General features: G+C 46.2%; 1 protein-coding gene across 1 annotated transcript in view; it reads right to left on the reverse strand.

The window, feature by feature from the left end:
* Positions 1-17278, reverse strand: part of DHCR24 (24-dehydrocholesterol reductase) — a 29540-nt gene extending 12262 nt beyond the window's left edge. The window contains exons 1-6 of the mRNA XM_008067813.2: positions 17204-17278; positions 13803-13958; positions 8730-8835; positions 7959-8077; positions 4568-4831; positions 59-202 (exon numbers count right to left, since the gene is read on the reverse strand). Of these exons, the coding sequence (XP_008066004.1) occupies positions 59-202; positions 4568-4831; positions 7959-8077; positions 8730-8835; positions 13803-13922 (753 nt within the window). The 5' untranslated portion in view covers positions 13923-13958; positions 17204-17278. The remainder of the gene's footprint in view (positions 1-58; positions 203-4567; positions 4832-7958; positions 8078-8729; positions 8836-13802; positions 13959-17203) is intronic.
* Between the last annotated feature and the right edge of the window lie 69 nt (positions 17279-17347).

The raw sequence follows: 17347 nt of genomic DNA on the forward strand, positions 1-17347 counted from the left end.
CTGGCTCTCTGCCTAGCCAGCCTGGAGGAACCAGAGCTGGAGGAAACCCAAGCCTCACCTGGAGCTCCCAGAAGATGCTGCGCGTGTGGCGGTGGTAGTAGTGTCTCAGGGGAATGTACTCCAGGCCCTCTCGGTTTGTCTTCAGATAATTCTCCACGTGCTTGAAGAACCACGGCTTGTAGTAATTGCCAATGCTATTCAGCTGAAATGACAGAGGGCATTGTGATCAGCCCACAGACAAGCGCCCAGTGCTATCAGGGCGTAACAGTGATACCCAGCTTCTGTGCAGCACTCCTGGCCTTTTCAAAGCTCTTTCATGTCTATTACTGCCTTTGAGACTCTTAAAAGCCGGGCGAGGTTAGGCACAGCGGGTATTCTCCAGCAGAGAGAACAGAAGCTCAAAGAGGTTAAGTGGTGTGTGCCCAGGGCCAAACAGTGAGTCCCTGACAGTCTACAGAACTCAGCGACCCCATCCTAGCCTGTGCAAATGTTTACCAGTGTCTGCCCTGATGCAGTGCTCCATGCGGGGGATTCCCTGCCTCCTCTCACCTCTGCTGAGGCCAGTGTTGGCAAAAACACTGGGCTTGGGTCACCCCTACCATCCCTGCAACCCAGGGTCCACAGCGCTTTCCCTGAACCAAGCTCCACAGTCCCTGGGTACAGCACTCTCCAGGCAGCCACCACCATCTCCAGAATGCTCACAAGGATAAACCTCACGTCTCCCTGGCATCGGCCCTATGGGCCCCAGCACCCAAATCATATATTGAGCTGGTGTCTTCTTTAGCCCTAGATGGTCAGGACTCAACTTGCTCTGTGCCCTGGGCTAACTGAGCTTTCTCTGGGCCTCAGTGTCCTCAACCATGGAACAAAGAGCACAAAGCTCCGGGGTTGGGTGGCTGGGGCCACATCCTGGCCCAGTCACACTAGCTGTGTGGCCTTAGGAAGGTAACTCTCTGAGTCTGTTTCTTCCCATGTGAATGACAATAAAGATATATACTTGGTGGGATCTTCTGTGTGCCTGTTAGAAACTATACACACACATACACATGCATGTACACACACACACTGTTTTTATAAAAATGGGACCATCCTATACATACTGTTTGCCAACTTGCTTTTTCCACTTTCAACCCTCTTGGCCTATTCTGGGAAGGTTACTTAGTGTCTCTGAGCCTCATTTTCTGTACAGGAAAAATGGAGACAGTGCTACCCCCTAGAGTGGCTGGGAAGACTAAAAGAGATAACATAGAAAGTGCCCAGCACGACGCCTGGCCACGAGGGGCAGTGTCAGTCCCCCGACCTCGCTGGCCTGTCTTTACTCATCCCCTTGCCAACCCCCTCCACCCTGGGGCCAGGCCACCCGTTGCCCTTGACCTCTGGTCTTTCACGTTTGCCGCGTATCTGGATGTCACCCTCTGTGCAAGCCCACCCTGCAGGGAGGAAACCAGGCCATGATGGACCAGGAATCTGGGACCAAAGAGCCTGTTCACCCAGGTCAGTTTAGGTGTGGCTAGAACAAGACAGGGCAAAAGACACTAATGCTGGCCTCTGCCTGTGAAGGCGAGAACCCAGCAGGAAATAGAGCAACCTGATGCAGCCCCAGGTGAGGCCTCACACACACCTGGTGATGGCACTGGCTACATCACGAAAGCAAGATTTAGAGGGCACCTGGACCCCGGTGCTCTTGGTGTTCACAGGTGTTCACCCATCAGGTGATGTTTATGCCAGAGAAGCCCAGGATATGATAAAGAACCCAGACTGTCCATCCCTCTGGGCACACAGCCGCTGAGGAGGCCAGGTGGCGGCACGAGGTCTAATCCAGCTCCAGCACCATGACAGCAAGCCACCTCCTATCTCTGGGCCTCCCCTGGAAAATAGGGGTGGCTGCCTCCTCGCAGGACTACAGTGAGCCTCACACAGGCAGTACCTCCAAAGGACCCATCACAATGCCCGGCACACATGAACACATTCCTGAGCAGCCTTCCTGACAGGAATTCTGGGAAAAATTGCTCGTAAGATGAAACGTCCATACATCTAATGGTATCTGCCACTCACTCTCCTGTCCTCATTGGGGATCAGGGTCTTGCTCACTGGGCACCTGGCAAATACCCCTCTGCCACCGATTCCCAGAGAGCCTCTGGGTAAGGCCCTCTGAGCCAGAGTCTCTCCTGGGGAAATAAGGGATTCAGGTCAGGTGTTCACACATTTTAATAGCTGCACAAACCCCTCTGCCAAATTGTAACCTTATAATCTAAAACATCAAACAGATGACAGCAGAGGCGCCCTGGATACTGGAGCTGGTGACTCCTCTTGGTCCCCTCCCTCAGCTTTACTCTTACTGAGTCTCAAGGGAATACCTCAGAGCAGTTGGAAAACCTCTGGTCTAGACATCCCTGCTAGGGGATCAGGTGCTAGGTGACACAAGCTGGCAGGTCTTTGGCCAGGTCTGGCAGAGGCAGGGCCCCGGGAGGGCCAGCACACTTTGGCTCAATGTTCAGTGTTGCCACCATTGTTCCAGGGCCCCATCTTCCGCACGTGCCACAGTGTCCCACAGTGATCCGTGTTTGTGAGTGGTGCTACAGTCTAGAAGCTGTGGAGGAGCCAATGTCGAACCAGGAATCAGAGACCAGAATTTAAATCTGCCCAGTGCTAGCTGTGTGTCCTCAGAAGAGTCTCTTTCCTTCTCTGGGCCTTGTTTCGTTATTTGGAGAGGGCATGGTACCAGATCTTTTTCTAGTCCTTTTGAATTTTAAAACGTTTTAAGTATACAGGTATAGATCAAGAGCCTTAAGAAGTGCCTGTCCTTTGATCTAATTCTACTTTAAGATATTATTCAAATTACAAACAAAAGATGCTTATTGCTCCATTAATTAAAATAATGAAAACACTGGAAGCAACTTTCTAACTAAGGGGCAGTGACAGGGCATTTGGCTCAAGGTAATGTTCTGTAGACAGCCATCGACTATGACAGTTATGCAGGTAGTCTGACACCACAGGGAAATGCTTATCAAACTAAACAAGAAAAGACACATTTGAACAGGTGATCACAGACAAAGACAAACAAACTGAAAAACTCAGCAAAGAGATGCTCTACCTCACAAGTGATCCAAGAACTGAAAATAAAACGAGATGCTATTTTTAACCCTATCAGATTGGCAGAAATGAAAGCATGATCCTATCCAGTGTTGGCAAGGAAGGAGGGAAAAGGCGTTCTTGCATACCATTGCTGCTAGTGGGCATACACATGGCTCTCCTGGGAAGCTGCTTGGTCATAGCTATCAATAGTTCATGTGTTCAAACCCATGGGCCGGAAATTCCACCTTTTTTAAAAAAAACTCAATCCTACACAAATATTTGCACAAAAAGACAAGGGTCGATGTAAGGAGAATCTGAAACCCTCAATGCAATCTTATTTGTAAGAGCAAAAGAATTTACACAACATAAATGCTTATCAGTAAGCGATTAGTGAGACCAATTATTTACGTGCAACAGTGAGATATTATCAAATGAGATGAGGGTGTGCCCATGTACATACCACACACATAGCAGCAGGTCAGGAAGATTGCACACAAGGATTCGGGTACAAAGAGATTCATTTAAGCTTTTTCTTTATATATTTCAGCATTGTTACACCATTTCTGTAATTTGAAAACTTAAAAGCTATGCACAGAAAAAGGGAAGTAAATACAGTTGCCCCTCAGTATCTATGGGGGATTGGCTCCAGGGCCCCTCAAAATTTATGGACACTCAAGCTCCTCATATAAAATGGCTTAGTATTTGTGTATATCCTATGCATATCTTCCTGTATACTTTAAATCATCTCTACATTATGTATACAACCTAATAAAATGTAAATACTACAGAATAGCTGTTATACTGTTTAAGGAGTAATGCTTAAGGAGTAATGACAAGAAAAAAGTCTGTTCGTGTTCAATACAGATGAGACCATCCATTTTCCTGCCCAAATATTTTCTATCTGCAATTAGTTGAATCCTTGGATACAAAACCCACAGACACAGGGATCTGACTCTACACTAAACACATTAGCAACAGCTGGCTCTGAGTCATGTTAATAGGTGGAGTCTAGACTTTGTTTTTAATGTTTATACCTTCCAAGTCTCTTATGATGGGCATACATCCTTACTAAATGGAGGGAAAAAAATTGTGAATAAAAATTATACAATGTAAATGGAAGGAGGTCAAACTAGATTCCAAGGCAACCAATCAAGGACTCAGATCTTGGCTTTGATATCTTGTGGAAGTTTACACAACCTCTTGGAGCCTCCGTTTCCTCATTCATAACATGGGGTTGCTGTGGGGACCAAAGATGACATCTATCAGGAGATGGGCACATCTCTGGTAAGTGGCAGGAGGCTTTCATCACTGCCCAAGACATCTCTGATTGTAGACCCCGCTGCCTGATTGTAGACCCCAAGTGGGCTGACCCAGGGAGTAGTCTCAAAGAGATGGCCACCAGGGTCAGGGTGAGGTAACGGGCTCAGTCCCAGCCCACCCAGGTCTTCCGCTTCTCCAGTCTTGGTCTGCAGCAGCTGACAGCCTGGCCTACCTTGCTGGACTCTGCTTCATCTGTCATGACCCCTGTCATGATGACAGCCTCATCCAGGGAGTAGAGCAGCCCCTCCACGAAGTGGTTCTCCAGTCGCTGGGACTCGCGGGTGAACTTGTCACAGATAGCCTCCAGGCCCCGCACTGGCTCAAACCGCAGCTTAATGTACTTCTTGGCAGGGATGATACGGATTTCGGCAGCCACCAGGAAGCCCAGGGTCCCACAGGACCAAGGCACAGCGTAGAACAGGTCTGAGTTTTCGGACTGCGAGACAGAATTGACACATGTTAAGAGGTGTAGCCCTGGAGCCCACAGGGTGGCATGCAGTCAATGAACCCAGGGCCTGGGTAAATTCCTATCCTGTCACGATTTGGTGTCTACCCAACAACCGACTTTACAAACTGTACTTGCTAGGCTGTAGTTTCCTCTCTGCCCTCTGTCTTGGGGATGCTCACTAAGAGAGCATCCTTCCTCTTCATCTAGGTGCAGACATAGACCAGAGGCTACCCAGGAAGAAAGCTGTGACTAGCACTGCCCATGACCCACAATGGGGGCCTCAGGGGCAGGGTCAAAGGCCAGGCTAGAAAAGAGCTGAACCCTTACTGTGAGCCACAGAACATTAAAATGCCTCCCTCTGAGCCTTTACGAAAATTTTCAAAGTTTTTCCCAGTCCATTAGCTTGTGGGGTCTACCTCCACCAAGCCCAGGGGGAGCATTAGCAACCCTTATGACAGGTAAGGAAAGTGCATCTTTAAGAGATGACATGACTCACCTAACACTTCCCAGAGAGTCAGCTGTGGCAATGACAGCCTCAGGCAAGATCACCTAACTTTTCATCCAGCGATTTCCCTACAACACCTCATCTGCTTCCATGAACCTACTTCTAACCCCATCATTTTCCTGTTTGGACATTTGTCTCAGAGACAATTGATTTTTCCTTGGCCTTTCTAACTGAAATTCTTTGGCTCTAAAAAAGCTGCTTTTGAAATAGCCCAGTCTTGTCTTGCCTTTACCAAGAGGACAGTCCTGGGCAGTCTCTGTTAAGTCTGAATGCCCTTGGCGGTGGCCATGGTGGGTGCCAGGGAGCTGCAGCAGAGAAGCTCTGCAGTAGGCCAGCAGAAGCCTCTGGAACAGCAGAGCAGGGCCCACCGATCCCCCATCTGGGCTACTAGCTAACCACACGGTCCTGATTATGGCAGTGGTAACTAGGCATCAACTGCATGCCTAGCTCTCTTCAAGGAGCTTCCCAGACAGCCTCTGACCACACATCTGCCAGGTGAGGACCCAGGGTCTTAAGAGCAGAGACGTCATTCATGAATGCATGTCTCCTTTCTCTGCTGATAGTAAATAGAAGACAGGGCCCCATGAGTGTTCAGGAAAATGTGCTGAATGAATGTGAATCCCACTGGGGGCATCGCTGGTCCAAGACCAGTGCCCTCGAGCTGGGAGTCTCTCCCTGGACTCTGCTTATAAGGCCAACAATCCTAGTGACTCTCTGACATACCCCCTTCGAAAGGATCGACTGTCCCTCCCATCCCAGGGTCCCCTCACATGTGCTAGGATAGATGTGAGGTCATTTAAAGTTTCAATCTCATCCCCTTTCTTAGGTAAAATGCCTTAAACGTCTGTGTCCCAGTTTGAGTGGTAGAATTGTTTTATTTCTCCAAAACAGTCTTTCTGATCAATTTTAGCTATATAGTCATGTACCATGTGAAGCTGTCATACTCAAAATGGAATCGTTAATGTTACAAAAAAAAACCCTGACAAATAGGTGTATTTGCATGTCTGAGAACAAAAAATACTCTACAAAACTCGCAACCTTACACAAAGACCATCACAACCTTACACAGAAAATATCCCGACCTGAGTTGACCTAGGCTATCTATATGTGTGTCTGTGACTTAGTTTTTTTTGAGAAAGCAGGATTTATTGAGAGGACAGAAAATCTCCCACAGTGGGTGGGGACCCGAAGGGGTTGTCCCATGTCTTAGTTTTTAACAAAAAAGTTTAAAGTGCTAAAAATAATTTTTAATAGAAAAAACTTACAGAACAAGGATATAAAAAAAGAAAATATTTTTGTACAGCTGTATAATGTGTGTGTGTTTTAAGCTAAGCGTTACTAAGAGTAAAAAAGTTTTTAAAAATTAAGAAGTTTATCAAGTTAAAAAGTTACAGTAAGTTCAAGTTAATTTATTATTAAAGAAGAGAAAATATTTTAAATAAACGTATTGTAGCCTAAGTGCCCAGTATTTACAAAAGTCTGCAATTGTGTACGGTCATGTCTGGGCCCTCATATTCACCCACCACTCATCCACTGACTCACCCAAAGCAACTCCAGTCCTGTAAGCTCCATTCATGGTAAGTGCCCTAGACAGGTACACCATTTTTATCTTTTGTACTGTATTTACTGTACCTTTTCTATGTTTAGATACACAAATACTTACTATTGTGCTACAATAGCATACAGTATTCAGTACAGCAACATACATACGTTTGTAGCCTAGGAACAGGAGGTGTATAGTAGGCTATACTATCTAGGTTTATGAAAGAAAGAACACACTTATACAACAACATTCACACAATGACAATCTAAAAACACATTTCTCAGAACATATCCCCATTATTAAGTAACACATGACTATACCTCATAATATCTGACATAGAGCTTTTTTATCTTTTTTTTTGAGTTGGGGTCTCACTCTGTCACCTAGGCATGATCACCACTCACCACAGCCTCAGGCAATCCTTCTGTCTCAGCCTCCTGAGTAGCTGGAACTACAGGCAATGTGCCACCATGACTGGCCAATTTTTTTTAAAATTTTTATTTTTTGTAGAGATGAGGTCTTGCTATGTTGCCTAAGCTAGTCTCAAACTCCTGAGCTCAAGCAATCCTCCTGCCTCGGCCTCCCAAAATGCTGGGATTATAGGCATGGGCCACCATGCCCGGTCTGATACAGTGCTTTGATGCTGAGGCTTGAATTCCTCCAGGCGGTATGGTCTAAAAAAAGGCTAAGGGCAAGGATCTGGGAGTCATATCACCAAGGTTTAAGTTTCAGCCATGTAAGATTTACTAACCGTGTGACCCAGAGCAAGTTGATTAACCACTCTGTGCTACCTATAAAATGGGGATAGTAACAGTGTTTACCTCATAAGATTGTTGAAGGGTTAAATGCCTTAGTATATATTCAACATTTACAATATTGCCTAAGCATATCTAAGGGACTATATACACTTTTTGCTATCATAGATATAGATCCAGGCATATTTGAAATGAACAGGCATATTTGAAATGAAGCACTGAACAGGCATATTTGAAATGAAGCACTCCCCAACCTCAGGTTCCTTGATGCCCAGAGCAGTCTGGCCTGGACATCTCCGTCTCTGAACTCACCGGCGTACACCGCACAAAGCTGCCATCGGCCAGGACCAGCTCGTAGGCGGTGCAGATGTGTTGAAACAGGCCATACTTGTGGGATGACGACTCTATGCCTGTGCCCATGATCAAGCCCCCTGCAGAGACACGTGTGTTAGCCGGAGAGAACTGTGGGGTGGCTTGGAGCTGTGGGACCCCCTAGGGCAAGGGAGGCACGGGAAGCTGGCAGAAATGGGGCTGTTGACTTAGGATAGATGGGAAACTGAGGGTGTCCTCAGAGGCAGGGGATGGATGGGCAGACCCCGCCCAGGGTGCTCACACCCTCACCTCCAGCCAGCCTCAACCTAGAAACCTGTGTGCACTCATTTTAAGGATTTTAATGAAAACAGGGACTGAAGAGGTGGCCAAAGTCCTGTCCCGTGGCAACAGTAAAGGCACCGAAGGTGTTTCCCCTGGAGAGGAAAAGGTTTTGGGGGCTGTGAATCCTGTGGGAGAAAAAGAGACTGCACTTATTCTGTGTGCTCCACAGGGTGGCACTGGAGAATGGACACAAGTCACAGGGAAGCAGATTTGAGCCAGAAGTTTTAAAGTGCTATTTGCTAACTTGAGCAGCTCAGAAATGGACTAGAGGGCAGTGAACGCCCTGTCACTGGAGCAGGTGAGTAAGAGACAGGGTGACTTCTATCACAGATAGTGGTGATCCAGGGACTAGATGGAAGGTGGCCAAGGCCATCAGCTGTCGTCCTAGGAACCTCCGACTCTTCTTGCCCACTGACGTGGAGTCCTCACCCACTGTGAGGTCATCCAGCTCGGGCAACACGGGCAGAGTCCAGCCGATCGAGGTCAGCAGGGCGGTCACCTGACCCATGGTCACCAAGGGCTCCACACGGACAATCTGTTGACACACAAGAAAAGGGACCCTGGGTCACAAGGAGGCGGCCAGGCACCCCTGCACACAAAAGGTGTCATCTCAAACCTTCCCAAATACTCCATGCAGTGATTCCTCGCCTTCAAGGGCTTTTTCTAGAATATTACACTGCCTTTAATTACAGTGAATCTGACTTCTGACTTTGGGATAGCTGGTGTTCAATCTCGTTTCTTGAAATAGTCTTACACTTAATATTTAGGTTTTCTTTTTCTAGATTATAGGAGAAATACTCCATTCACTTGGATGATACAGCAAAAATGAAGAAAAGAAAAATCATCTATCCTAATTCTTCAGAGTTACCAGTGTTAATAACAAAGTGTATTTCTTTTGTTTTTCTTCTCACACATCTATACTGCTATTTTGTATGCTAAATTTTTATTGTCATTTTTTAAATTAATTTTTTGTAGAGACAGGATCTTACTATGTTACCCAAGCTGGTCTTGAACAACTGGCCACAAGTGATTCTCCTACCTCAGCCTCCCAAAGTGTAGGATTACAGATGGGATTATGGCACCCAGCTTATTTTGCATATTTTAATACAACACACACAAACAAAAAACACACATGCTTTTTTGTCTTACCTTTTGAAAATTTAACACTATACTATGACCATCATCCCTTATCATTAAATATTCTCGGAAAGAGTGATTTTTACTTTTATTTTTTTTGAGTTGGAGTCTCACTACATCGTCCAGACTGGAGTGAAGTGGCATGCTCACGGCCACCCAGCACTGACCTGCTGGGCTCCGGTGATCCTCCCACCTCAGCCTTCCAAGTAGCTGGAACCACAGGCATGCGCTATCACGCCCGGCTAATTTTTTATTTATTGTAGCGACGCGGTCTTACCAAGTTGCCCAGGGCGGGTCTCAAACCTGCAGGCTCAGACAATCCACTTGCCTCAGCCCCAAAGTGCTGGCATTACAGGCTGAGCCACTAAGCCCAGCTGAATGATTTTTAATGTACACATTAATATGCCGTCCCAAGGGTTTCTACTTACAGCTGAAAAGGAGCAACAGGGACCATATTTACCCTGCTGCCTTAAAAAAAAAAACAGACAAAATATATAAAATAAGAGTTTTCAACATAGTGGACATAAGCAATGAAAGGTAGTGATCCTTGAGAAGTAGGGAACAAACAAAGCGAGCTCTACGGATGGTCCAGCCAACTGCTGGAATGAGACAGTGCAGGGAGGGAAATCTGGGTGGAGGCCAGCAGTGCACACACAGAGATGTTGCCCAAGACTGAAGCCAGGGAAAGAACTACCAGAAAAGACAGCAGGTAACAGCCCAAGCGGTTCACACAGGGTAGGAGACAGTGTCTGTTCCCACAGCCAGAATAGAAAACCTCACAATTTACAGAGCATTGGGGAGAGCGCTCAGAATGATCTTGCCTCAGAAATGGGAAATAATTAACCCAAGATTAAATGCTGCCCTGGCCCCATCTAAAATATCAAGACCCAACAGGATCAAACTGTTTCCAAGTAACTTAACTGCCTTCTGGAACAAAACTTGAAATTTAGAGGAATGTAAAAATACTCAGCCCCAACAAGGTAAAATGTCAGAATGTCACAGTGTCCAAATCCAATCAAAGTTTACCAGGGAGGCAAAGAGGCAGGAAAATTCAACCCATCATGAGAAAAATCAGTCAAGCAAAACAGACTCAGAAGGGACACAGAAATTAGAATTAGCAAACAGGAACATCAAAACAGTTATTATAACTGTATCTTCTATATTCCAAAACTCAAGTAGAGACACTTAAAAAATATTTTAAAAGATATTTAAAAGATCCAGATCCAACTTCTGGAAATGAAACCACAATGTCTGAAATCAAAGACATGTTGGCTTACAATGCCATAAAGATGGACAAACATATGGACTTCGCAGCAACTTGGACGGATTTAGAGTCAATTGTACTCAGTGATCTATCACCGAAACAAAGAATAGAGTACCATATGTCCTCACTCATTCGTGGACCTTGAACAATTATAATACTACCAGAAAGTGATTGGCAGTAGTGGGAAACTGTTAGGGGAGGGAGGGTGGGATTGGCAGTTGGGGGAAACTGTCAGGGGAGGAAGGGGCATACCTCATCAACAAGGATACTGCATAATCCACATTTGTGTACCTAACTCTGAATTGTACTCCACATCTTTATAATAATAATTTTTAAAAAGATACATTGGATGAGACTACACAGCAAACTAGAAACTGCAGAAGAAAAGAGTAGTGAACCTGAATGCACAGCAACAGAAACTATCCCAAAAAAATAGAGAGAGAGAAAAGAGTTTTGAAAGATGAAAAAAAAAATTAAAAAAAAGAAAAATGATCAGTGCCTCAGTGAGCGAAGCTGTGGAACAACTTGAAGTGGCTGCATAGGTACGTAACAGCAGCCCCCAAAGAGAGGAAGAGAAGGGGACAGAAAAAAGATCTGAAGAAATAATGGCCAAAAATTTTCCAGATTTCGTGAAAAATTATGATAAATTCCAAACACAAAAATTATGAAGAAAACTATACCAAGACACATCATATTAAAATTGCTCAAAACCTGTGATAAAAAGAAAACCAATGTACTTCATCCCTGGGTCAAAGCAGACATCAAAAGGGAAGTGAGAAAGTATTCTGAAATGAATGAAAATAAAAAGAAAATATATCGAAATTAGTGAGCCACGCTAAAACAGTGCTTTGAAGAAAATTTATAACACTAAACCTCTATATTAGGAAAAAGAAAGGTCAAATGCAATGACCTAAACTTTACCCTTAAAAAACTAGAAAAAGAGTAAAATTAAGCCCACCATAAGAAAAAAAAGAAATAACAAAGACTAAAGTGGAAATCGATTAAATAGAAAACAAAACACAGGCACAAAGAAACAAATCAATGAAATCAAAGCTACTTTTTAAAGAAGATCAATAAAATTGATTAGCTTTAGCCAGACTGGGCAGGAAGACATGAGAGCAGACACAAAATACCAATATCAAGAATGAAAGACATGATGTAACTACATATGTCTACAGACGTTAAAAGGACAACTTTATGTCAATAAATTATGCTACTTAGTGAAGTGGACTAATACCTTTGAGATACAACCTACCAAAGCTCCCTCAAGCAGAAACGAATAAACTGAAGAGCTCTATATCTATTAAATAAGTTAAATTTGTAGTTAAAAACTTGCTCACGGAGAACACTCTAGGCCCAGATAGCTTCACTTTATAGTTTCTAGAAAATAATTGTACAAGAAAACCTTTGTGACAATGGGTTAGGCAAAGATTTGTTAAATAAGACATCAAAAACACAGTGTGTAAAAGAAGAAATTAAAAAGTTGAACTTTATTAAAATTTAAAACTTCTGATCTTCAAAAGACAAGCTATAAACTAAGAGAAAATATTTGCAAATCGTGTAACTGATGAAGGACATTTCTAGAATATATAACAATATGATTTTTCTACATTGACAGAAGATTTGAATAGGCTTCACCAAAGAAGATACACAAATGGCAAATACACACATGAAAAGATGTCCAGCATCAATAATCATTAGGGAAATACAAATTAAAACCACAATGAGAAACTACTGCACATTTATTAAAATGACTACAATTAAGAAGATTACCCATACCAAGTTTATTACACTGTGGAACAACAAGAATACTCAGTGTTGGAAGGAATATTAAAATTATATCTGGTATTATACAGAGCATATTTCAAAGTGCTACAACCACTTTGTTTTTCACTTGTTTTGTTTTGTTTGAGTCAGCGTCTTACTGTCACCCAGGCTGGAGTGCAGTGGCACGCTCATGGCTACCACAGCCTTGACCTACTGGGCTCAGGCGATCCTTCTGCCTCAGGCTTCCAAGTAGCTGGAGCCACGGGTGTGCGCCACCATGCCCAGCTAATTTTTTTAAAATTTATTGTAGAGATGAGGTCTTGCCAAGGGGCCCAAGGTGGTCTCAAACCCATGGGCTCAGGCAATCCTCTCGCCTCCACCTCCCAAAGTGCTGGGATTACAGGTGTGAGCCATCACACCTGGCCATGGCACAACCACTTTGAAAAAAATTTGGCAATTTCTCGAAAGGTTAAATATACAAATACCATGTGATCTAGTCATTCCACTCCCAGGTACTTGCCCAAGAGAAAAAACAGCCTATGTCCTTACAAAGACAGTTTACAAATGTTCTACTTTATTTGTAACAGCCTCAAATTGGAACCATCCAAAATGTCCACCAGCAGGGGAACAGATAAACAGTGATATAGGCCCACAATGGAAAACTACTCAGCAGTGAAAGAGAATGTACTATTGTTACATACTTCAGCATGAATGAATCTCAAAACAACTATCCTGAGTGAAAGAAGCTAGACCAAAAAAAATACTGGGTGATTCCATTTATGCAAAACTATAGAAACAGACTATTTATGGTGACTGAAAGCAGATCATTGTTTGCCTAAGGATGTGGGGGAAGAGGCAGGGAGAAGCTCGAGGAAGGGATTAGCAAGAGGCCTGGGTAAATTTGGGGGCATGATGTATATGTTCGTTGCTTGGATTGTGGTAATGGTTTCATGGGTGCACATGTATGCCAAACTTATCAAAATGCACACAATTTAATTTAATTTAATTTAATTTAACTTTAAGAGACAGGGTCTCGCTCTGTTGCTTAGGCTGCAGTGCAGTGGCACAATCATAGCTCACTATAACTTTGATCTTCTGGGCTCAGGCAATCCTCTTGCTTCAGCATGTGGAAGTAGAGACAATCAAAGGGTCTCCCTGAACTCTTAGTCTGCCCGCCTGCAAAATGGGCCATCTCTGGTGGCTGTGAGGCTTGAGGATCGCAATGGTGGGCAGAGTCTGGGATGATGTTGGCTAAAACCATCTCCCTGTGAGTCACTTGCACTCGGGGCAGTGCCCTACCTGCTCTCAGAGTCAGGGAATTGTGCTGCTCTCACCTGTTTCTTGGTGTCCACTGCCAGAATGTCCATCAGGTTGATCATGATGTTTTTGTGCGTCTTCTTGTACTTTCCAACCCGCAGCGAGATAGTGAGCCAGCCAGGGCGCCCGGTGCACATGAAGGTCTTGCTGCCTTGTTCCTTCCATTCCCGCACCTGCAAGCACAGAAGAGAGGCTGAGCTGGCCCCACCAGGGATCCCCAGAGCAGCTCACAGCCCTGCTTTCAGGGAGAGGGAGCTGGGAAAGATGCCGCCATCCAGACTCAGGGAGGAACAGAACAATGAAAAGGCCTGGGGCCCTACCCTCTAGCACTTCCTTGGTTAGCAATAGGGACAGAAAAGCCAGAGTAAAGAGTTAGAATACAGGATTGAAGTGTTCTGAAAACATTAGTTCTAACTGGGAAGTTCAGAAAAGGTTTTACAATGGTAATAATAGCAATTATAAAAATAATTACCATCTACTGGATGCCCCGTGCTAGGCACCTACTGCACATTGTGGTGGCTAATTCTCCCAATAATCCCAGGAGGCTAGGATGACACCCTTTTGCTGACGAAGAAACTCAGAGGCAAAATAACTTGCCCAATGTCACACAGCTGGTAAATAGCAGAGCCCAGATTCACAGCCTGGACTGTACGACTTCAAGCCTGGAAAGATAGATGGGCTGGTAGTAACAGTCCGCAGGATAACAGCTAACACTTATTCATTTACTTATTTTTAGAGACAGGGTCTTGCGTCACCCAGGCTGATTACAGTGGTGCAATCATAGCTCACAATGGCCTCAAATTCCTGGGTTCAAGTGATCCTCTCACCTCAGCCTCCTAAGTAGCTAGGATTATAGGTGTGCACCACTATGCTCAGCTAATTTTTAAAAAAATTTTATTTTGTAGAAACGGGGTGGTGGGTCTTGCTATGATACCCGGGCTGGTCTCTAACTCCTGGGCTCAAGCAATCTGCCCACCTTGGCCTCCCAAAGTGCTGGGATTATAGGTGTGAGCTACTGTGTCCTGCCAGCTAACACTTATTGAAGTTTATTACATGCCAAGTCCTGTTCTAAACATTTGTACCATTAACTCATATATCACTTTGAGGGGGAGAGAAGGGGCAGAGAGGTGTCCCCAAGGCAATGGAAACAGCTTTTGTAAAGCCTCTAATGTAGGTAACTAGAGCACAAAACACAGAGAACAAACGGCCCGGCGATGACAAGCCCATCAGAACACAGGAAGAGGCACCCCTTCCTGCTGAGATGGACAAGAGCAGAGGGGGTAGATATCTGTTGTTTTGACCTGAGATCATCCACTCCCTCTTCATCTGCTTCTAACAATCCCATTTTCCTTTGGTCCAGGTGAGGCTGCTTCTACTCCCCCGCCCCAGGAGGTGGGCATATGCCCAAGGCCTGATTCTATCCTCTTGGCCACAGTGCCAGGTTCAAGGATGGGCCTATGACCCAAGCCAAGCCAATGAGACTGGTTCTAGGAGAGGCACTCTGTGAGGTTGCTAAGTTGGTTGGATGGATGCCAAAAACTGTTGGGAGCCTCTACAGGGAGACAGCCTTCTGAGAATAAAATCAACCCAGAAGGAAGCAGAGCCAAGAGATGGCAGATGGATGGGAAGATGGAGATGGGGGAGAGGGGGATCCTGGATCCTGCCATGTTTGAGCCAGTATTACTCCTGGACGTTTCCGGGTCCAAGTCAATAAAGTCCCTTTTTGCTCAAGCCAGTTTGAATTGAGCTTTTTCCACCTGTGACCAGAAGTCCTATCAGATGCCGGTCAGATCTCCTGGAGGAGGTTGCAATGGAGAGGCAAACAGCTCAACATGGAGAAGGACTTTTGTTGATCAGAGGCCAGGAGCCCAGGAGGGGGCAGGGACCGAGGAAGGGATTCCTGTGAACTGAGCGTGAAGGGATGAGAGGTGAAGTTTCTTAAGCAAACAGGCCTCTCCCCTGCCTGACTCTGCAGCCCCAGGACTTGACATAAGCCCAGAGGAAGGAGAGCGTGGAGCAGGAGTGCTGGGTTAAAGTTGGAGGGCGAGCCACATGCAGGGAACACAAAAGCCATGAAGCCTGAAGCACTAGTTGGATTGAATCTTGGCAGGAGCCACCTGGGCAGGGAGGCAATGCCATAGATGCCACCCTTGGGATGTTGTGCAGGCCAAAAGAGGTGAGGAGGGCCCTGAAAAAGGCAACTGGTCAGACAGCTTTTACGACAGGTGTGAGGCAACAGAACCAGAACTGCAGGATGGAAGGGAAACCATCGGAAAGAAGGAATGCCAGGGCTCAGGCTGAAATCCAGGAAGCCCAGATTCCAGCCCCATTTCCTAGCTATGTCATCCTGGGCACATGACTCACAGTCTGAACCTCAATTTTCCCCAACCGTAAAACAGGTACAAGACCTGTCAGGGTTACCGTGAGGACTAGAGATAATGGCCGTCAGTGGCACATGGCAGGCCCAGGGCAGTGGCCAGTCTGGCTGGGCCTCTTGTCTTCCTGCCCACCACCAGCCCTGTGGTTTAGTGTAGGCTAATAAATGGTCCCTAGGCTGCTTTGCTCCAAGCCCTGTGGGCCAGAGGTGAGTCAGATAACAGTCCCTGCCTTCCAGGAGCTCATGATCTGATATGAGCAGGTGGAGGGATAATTTGAACTCTTGGAAAGAGCTAAGAAATAGGGTGCTGTTTGGGGAGGGAGGGCAGCAGGGCAAAGCATGTCCAGACGAGGCATTCTCCCACCAGGCCCGAGGCCTGAGGTCTTAACCCTCCTAGGAATGCCTCTCCGCATCCATCTTCATGCTCTTCCCGCAGGGCCCAGCGCACAGCAAACAGAATATGGAGGCTGCTAACCTATGGCAGGGCGGCAGCAGGAAACAGAAGCTCTCTGCAACCTGATGCCAGTAAGTGAGGAACATGAGGAGGGGCGGAGGGAGTCAAGAAACTGCCCAGGCTCCACAACCCTGCCAGCCCCGGACACAGAGGAGGTTCCCCTGTGAGTCCAGCTGGGTCACAGGCTCTGTGGGCGCCTCATAAGGGCGGATGTCAGAGATATTGCCTTTGTCAAGGAGTGAGCCCCCGGACACCAGAGGCTGTGAGGCTCTTCCCTTTGGGTTCCCAGCTGGGTTTTACCTTCTCGATTTAGTCCTCAGAGCAGGTCCAGAGCACTTTGCTGCTACAAGATAAACTCCAAACTGGAACCCGGCATCAAAGCCCCTCTCCAACCCAGCTCCAAACTGACTTTCCAACCGTCTCCACCTCCCGCTCTGCACTCTCCCCTTCCCTGCCTTTGCTCACAGCAGTCCCTCCACCTGACACACCTTCCCCCCCTGGTTTCCCCTACCTCCCAGTCTCTAGACCCAGCTCCACCTCCCGGAAGCCTTTCCTCCTCTGCAATGCCCAGGCCCGGTGAGAGCTACCTGAGGGCATCGCACCTGCCCTACCTTGGGATTCTTTCTCTCCCTCCGGGTTCCGGCACCTGCCCTGCGCGCAGTGGCCACCCCATCCGCATCGGAGCAGTGTTTTGCTGCCCCTCTGCCTCTGCCCATTCCAGCCCCCCCCCG

The sequence above is a fragment of the Carlito syrichta genome, unplaced genomic scaffold, assembly GCF_000164805.1.
Source record: "Carlito syrichta isolate Samal-C Ts95f unplaced genomic scaffold, Tarsius_syrichta-2.0.1 Scaffold309778, whole genome shotgun sequence".
NCBI lineage: Eukaryota > Metazoa > Chordata > Mammalia > Primates > Tarsiidae > Carlito > Carlito syrichta.